This window comes from Chiloscyllium plagiosum, chromosome 27, assembly GCF_004010195.1.
Source record: "Chiloscyllium plagiosum isolate BGI_BamShark_2017 chromosome 27, ASM401019v2, whole genome shotgun sequence".
In the NCBI taxonomy this organism is placed as follows: domain Eukaryota; kingdom Metazoa; phylum Chordata; class Chondrichthyes; order Orectolobiformes; family Hemiscylliidae; genus Chiloscyllium; species Chiloscyllium plagiosum.
The window spans coordinates 26,423,851-26,430,454 of NC_057736.1; the positions used below are offsets into that span (position 1 = coordinate 26,423,851).

The 6,604-nt window shown below is 40.4% G+C and overlaps 1 protein-coding gene and 1 long non-coding RNA gene across 4 annotated transcripts in view; one reads left to right on the plus strand and one right to left on the minus strand.

Annotated features, from left to right (window-relative positions):
• The window catches only part of LOC122563675 (protein argonaute-1), a 115,061-nt gene that overhangs the window by 55,632 nt on the left and 52,825 nt on the right, over positions 1-6,604 (plus strand). For both annotated transcript variants that reach the window (XM_043717728.1, XM_043717729.1), the window contains exons 8-10: positions 1,074-1,221; positions 2,009-2,128; positions 4,216-4,338. In XM_043717728.1, coding sequence (XP_043573663.1) covers positions 1,074-1,221; positions 2,009-2,128; positions 4,216-4,338 — 391 coding nt within the window. The remainder of the gene's footprint in view (positions 1-1,073; positions 1,222-2,008; positions 2,129-4,215; positions 4,339-6,604) is intronic.
• LOC122563676 overlaps positions 3,897-6,604 on the minus strand; it is a 70,627-nt gene continuing 67,919 nt past the window's right edge. The window contains exons 2-3 of one of the 2 annotated variants that reach the window (XR_006315693.1): positions 5,198-5,821; positions 3,897-4,107 (exon numbers count right to left, since the gene is read on the minus strand). This is a non-coding gene — a long non-coding RNA (uncharacterized LOC122563676). Of the gene's footprint in view, positions 4,108-5,037; positions 5,822-6,604 lie in introns of those variants that run through there. The other variant, XR_006315692.1, reaches the window with a different exon arrangement.

Below are 6,604 nucleotides of genomic sequence, written 5' to 3' on the forward strand. Positions count from 1 at the left end.
TAGGAATTGGACTTTGTGGGTGGGATAAGATTGTTGAGGTCTTTTAAGTGAAAATGTTGAGATTATTAGTAGAATTTTACCACATAGAAGCATACTGTTTATCTTAAAGAGTGACTGCCAGTGTTTATGCTGCAAATGAGCCTCCCCTCACTATACTTCTAATCCTGAAAATGTGTTGCTGGAAAAGCGCAGCAGGTCAGGCAGCATCCAAGGAACAGGAGAATCGACGTTTCGGGCATAAGCCCTGAAGAAGGGCTTATGCCCGAAACGTCGATTCTCCTGTTCCTTGGCTGCTGCCTGACCTGCTGCGCTTTTCCAGCAACACATTTTCAGCTCTGATCTCCAGCATCTGCAGACCTCACTTTCTCTCATACTTCTAATCCTGTCAGCTTGTCCTTCTACTTCTTCCCTCATTTACTTAACTAGCTTTATTTAAATTCATCTACTCAATTCAGTCAGAATTTCACATTTTCATCAATCACTAAGCAGGTATTTCTCTGAATTTGTTTTTGGATTTATTGGTGATTATACTTGTTTTAAAAAGAAACCTTGCACAGGACTGAGATGCCTCATTCACTTTTAAGGAATGTAACATAGTACCTTTAAATTAGGGAACTGGGAACCAGTAGAGGTTGGCAAGGCCAACGACAATGGAGAGCTGAACCTAGCACAGGATAAGATGGCAGGCTTTTGGGAGATAATGTAGTATGGAATATTATAGACCAGCAAGGAGAGTACTGGAGAAGTTAAGCTTAGAGAAATTGAATGAGAGCTTCAGTGCATTGGGAATTTTAGCTGAAAGCAGAAGCAAGGATTGTTAAAAAATTAAAATAAATAGGCTTGGGTATTGAATTGGACATGAGATGTGAAATTCATTTCAGGATCTAGCATGGTCCTCATTGAATGCTGTCAAGTTCTGCTTGATGGAAAGGAAACTGAGCTAAGGTGTAAAGTTTTTGTTGAGAGTGAAACACATTGGCCCTCAGCCTTTCTGATACGTGAGAAAAAGCCGAGTCAGGGGTTTCAATGTTTGTGAGCATCTGGTAATCACAACGTGGTTATTTTTCTCCCAGGTTCCCCTTGCAACTGGAAAGTGGACAGACTGTGGAGTGCACAGTAGCGCAATATTTCAAACAGAAATACAACCTTCAGCTAAAGTACCCACACTTACCCTGTTTACAGGTGGGACAGGAACAGAAGCACACCTACCTGCCACTTGAGGTGAGATGTAACTGCAGTTTAGCTGAAGGGAGAGCCTCTCCATAGGAAAGAGCAAGAGGTTAGGAAATTTTTGGTGAGACCAAAGACGTGAGTCTCCAAAGGGGAGAGTATTTTTTAAATGGCAGCAACTGGTTGAAACTTAAAAAGACAGACCTGGGAAAAGGGGCTGGAGAGTGAATTGGGGAGACGAACAGGCACTGTCGCAGACCAGGTGCAGGTTTGATGGCAAAATCTCATTTATAAGAATATAAATGGCAGCATATATTTTAATATCTGAAGTGTGTTGTTTAAAATGAGAATGGCAATTGGTGCAGTACAGAGCACACTTTAGTTGTGTAGAGAGTCAAGGCAATGATGCTGAAGGATAATGGAAAGTGCAGTAGCATCATCTAGTGGTAGGCAACTTGCACTTCTCGTATGATGAGCAAATGTTAACACAGCTTTCATTTCTGCTAAAATGTTTATCCCTTAATAAAAACTGTCAGAAAGATTGCAGCTCTGTCAGTTTATTGTAACATTGCTGCAACCTGTTGAACACCTGTGTGTATGACATAGCTGATTTTAAAAATACAAAAGAAGCTTCTGAATAATTTCCCTTCCCTGACAGTAAAATTCTTTGCTCTGTTTTACTGTTTTACAGTGTTACACCGTCATTTTTTGTCAGTTGTCAAAATCCTTATTTCACTGGTTTCACTCTAGTGGAACATGAGAAACAAAAAAAAAGTAGCCAATTTTTACTTACAAATATAACTTGGCCAGGACTAAGATTCCTTGTTCATTTTCATAGGTATGTAACATAGTACCTGGACAACGATGCATCAAGAAACTTACGGACAATCAAACATCAACAATGATTAAAGCAACAGCACGATCAGCGCCAGACAGGCAGGAAGAGATCAGTCGACTGGTGAGCAGTGGAAATCCATATAGACAATAGATTTCTGATGCACAATTCATTTGGGTCTTGCATTTAATTCATATCTAGTGTCACTTGTGTGGCCACTCTTTGTTTTACAGGAAAATTGTCTATAGTTTTCATTTTCCATTTTGCAGTTTAGTTGTTGTCAGTGAGAAGTTAATTTACTTAATATAATCAGAATTATAATAAGTCCCACCTGCTTCAGAGGTGTGTCTGAACAGATTGTTTAGAAAATATTTGGAATTTACAACACAGAAGAGCATTTAGTCAGTCCATCATGCTGATGCTGCTGTTCCACTGAAGCTAATTATTCTGTTCTCATTTCTGTTTCCTTTATTCTTTGATCAAACTAATGGTTTTCATTTGAAATATGTCTCACCTCTATAAATCGCTTGTGATTACCTATCCCATATTCTACTAATTGTCTCCATGAATATATTTCTTGTGCAAACCTCCTCCCAACAACAATTTTGAATCTATTACCTTTGTTCCACTGTTTACAAGTTCTCATTGTTTATATTTCTTAACATAATTTTGAAAATCTCTATTCAATCTTGTTAACCTTCTCTGCCCCAGTGAAGAGAACAATGTTTGAAAAGCTGTAACCTGGTTATAGTTTATAAAAGGCAGGTTATTGACTCATCTGCTGGTGCTTCATCCTGAGCCATCTTCTTGGCAGTTTTTCAGTTATGAAAGGATAATTTGAAACATTCCTCTTCATCTCCTTTCCGTGGCTATAACTGTGCATACAAATATTTAGTGAATATATTATGACTGTAGAAAATGTCCAGGACAAGCCCTTACAGTTCTATCACTATGTCATTGCCAAGTGCTCAGGCTCTCTGTACCGAGCAAGTTGATCTAAGATTCTTCTCTTCATTTTCAAATCTTTGCAGACTACATTGTACCTGAAAATAACCTTCACATGTTCATCATCACTTAAAATCTTCACTCTCCCAGCACTAAACCATTTCTCACCATTGATGTTCTATGTCTTGCAATAGGTGCCTGCTCTTTATTGGCACCTGCATTTTTAACTATTTTTAACCTCTCTGTTTCTGAAACTTTTTATTCTCTTTCCTTATTCTGTATCATGATACTTTCCTAGTTTTCAAACTTTGCTCTATGACTAAACCTGGCACTCTGCCTTGGAATGTGCAAGTTGCTGAGCAGCACTGTCTGAAAACATGTTGACAATCTCCATGTTTTCAATAATGATGGCAAGTATTCCCTATATTCTTCATGGTTTTTTTTGTTAGACAAAAGATTGTCTAGTAATGGATGAGGTAGAATCGTATCCAGCTCAACATCAGCTTGGCCGAAACTGTTCTTTACAGTCTTCATCATAACCATAGCCCCAATTCCATCTCACTTGCATATCTCACTTGTAAATTGCTTAGAGATTTATAATTGAACTCACTGGTGCTCAATTTCTGTCTTGCTTGATCCTAAGCTAAACATCCACATTATATCTGGTTTATCACTGAGACTGCTTTCATTTCTCATATTGCCCATCTTTACTCCTGCCTCATTTCTGTCACTATTGAAACTTTTATCTGCACTCTTGTCACCTCTGGGCTGCATTAACTAATTTTTTACTGTTTGTCTTCTTGACTTCCCAAAGTACCATTCACAGATTTTTCTCATTTATCTGGAGGTCTGCATACTGCACCAACCTTGGCCCACTTCTTACTCTTGCCTTTGCCAGTTTCACTGGATCTGCATTTCCCACTGTGTTAATATCTCCCAATCTACCTCTACTAGACTCAAATTAACACCCTCTACTCTGGTACACTGTATTTTCTTCCACTTCCTGATTGGCAAAATAACCTTTAGTCATCATGCCTCAGCATTCTGAAACTCACCATTTTCAAAAGTGTCTGTTTAAATCCAGTAATGGATTTAGTCAACTTCATTAACCCAGCCTTCAAACTCTTGCAGTGTCCAGTTTGCTTTTCATGTAGCACCTTTTGGCGGAGAAAATAAGAAAACAATGTATGTCAAATTTGAAAGTCTCTAATTTCTGCAAGAGTTTCAGCCGTGGGATTCTATGCTAATTGACATTGTATGTGCAGATGAAGAACGCCAGCTACAACCTTGATCCTTACATTCAGGAATTTGGGATAAAGGTGAAAGATGACATGACTGAGGTTACAGGCCGGGTTTTGCCAGCACCGATTTTACAATATGGTGGCCGGGTAAGTGATAACTGTTCACAGATATTCGCATAAGAGAAGACACCATGCATAATTTGGAGAGCAGTACGATAAAATACTGTGATTGAGTTCTAACATGATAAAGATCGATTGTGATAACTGTCAGAGTAGCATAGAGGATTCGGTAGACTTTATAACCGTGAATGCAGTCTATGCCTAATCCAACTGAGTAGTATTTTCTGCCCAAGTTCACGCCTAACCTTACTTAGAACATATATCAAAAATAAATGGGCTTGTTCTTTCTATCTGAAAATGTGTTGCTGGAAAAGCGCAGCAGGTCAGGCAGCATCCAAGGAGCAGGAGAATCGACGTTTCGGGCATAAGCCCTTCTTCAGGAATGAGGAAAGTGTGTCCAGCAGGCTAAGATAAAAGGTAGGGAGGAGGGACTTGGGGGAGGGGCGTTGGAAATGCGATAGGTGGAAGGAGGTCAAGGTGAGGGAGATAGGCCGGAGTGGGGTGGGGGCGGAGAGGTCAGGAAGAAGATTGCAGGTTAGGAAGGCGGTGCTGAGTTCGAGGGATTTGACTGAGACAAGGTGGGGGGAGGGGAAATGAGGAAACTGGAGAAATCTGAGTTCATCCCTTGTGGTTGGAGGGTTCCTAGGCGAAAGATGAGGCGCTCTTCCTCCAACCATCGTGTTGCTATGGTCTGGCGATGGAGGATCCAAGGACCTGCATGTCCTTAGTGGAGTGGGAGGGGGAGTTGAAGTGTTGAGCCACGGGTTGGTTGGTCCGGGTGTCCTAGAGGTGTTCTCTGAAAGGTTCTGCAAGTAGGAACGTTCTTTCTATCTGCAAGGAAATCTTAAAAACTGTCCCAAGAGTTGAGTTGAGAGGCAGCACGTACCTTAACTTTCTCCTCAATGGAACTGAGAAATACAGAACAAGAAGATAATTGAAAGCTGATTTTAGTTTGGCAAAAGGCAAAATGTTGTAGGTACTGACAATCGTAAAAAAAAAAAACCCTCAAATCTTCAGAAGCATTCAGGCATTGAACAGAACCTACAGTCCAGTAGTCCTGAGAACGACTCATGTTCAAAATACTTCATCGATTCTTTTTGCAAATACTCCTGACCTGCGGAATGTTTTCAAGAATTTGCTTTAGGGCTAGAAGAAGTCAAACTAATATTTTCATCTTAATAATATCCAGTAACCTCCTGCAAAAAAGAAAATGTGTCTGTGGACATCGTTGAGGGCAGTGTTAGGACCATGTTCCAGATTTGTATAAACCTCTAAGCACATAGAGTTGAAAACACTTCTCAGACCAGGCATCATCTGTGAAGGTAAGGTCAGAGAAGAATCTGAGAGTCGTCATGCCACAGCCGAGGTTGAGAAAGCAGGACAGAACTTCATGGTGACCTCTGCGAGTACGTGAGTTGAACCTGTGCTGTTGGCATCACGTGCATTGTAAACCAGACATCCAGCAAACTGAGCAGAGAAAGAGGCCATTCAGTCCATCATGTCTGTACATCTGAAATATAAATAATGTTTAAAGTGAGATCATCAACCTGAAACATTGACTGTTGCTCTTTATATTGATATGTTAAATTATTTGCTGATTGATTTCAGTAGCTTCTATGGCTTTATCAGATTTTCATAAGTTGCTGTGTTTTAATGAAAAACAGCCACCTGATTAAGGTAGTCAGCACAAGCCTTATTCCCATATATGGGCAGGGGAGAGAGAATTAAGTGTTTGTTCAGTGATGTCCTTAGTGTTCCCATTATCACTTCCACTTCAGAGAATTCATGGAAGGAAAACATTGATTATTTTCCTGATCAATCTTCAGACAGTATTTTTTCAGTGCTATTCTGTAGGTAGAACATAGAAAAATACAGCGCAGTACAGGCCCTTTGGCCCTCGATGTTGCGCCGATCCAAGCCCACCTAATCTACACTAGCCCACTATCCTCCATATGCCTATCCAATGCCCGTTTAAATGCCCATAAAGAGGGAGAGTCCACCACTGCTACTGGCAGGGCATTCCATGAACTCACGACTCGCTGAGTAAAGAATCTACCCCTAACATCTGTCTTATACCTACCACCCCTTAATTTAAAGCTATGCCCCCTCGTAATAGCTGACTCCATACGTGGAAAAAGGTTTTCATGGTCAACCCTATCTAAACCCCTAATCATCTTGTATACCTCTATCAAGTCACCCCTAAACCTTCTTTTCTCCAATGAAAACAGCCCCAAGTGCCTCAGCCTTCCCTCATACGATCTTCCTACCATACCAGGCAACATCCTGGTAAAAC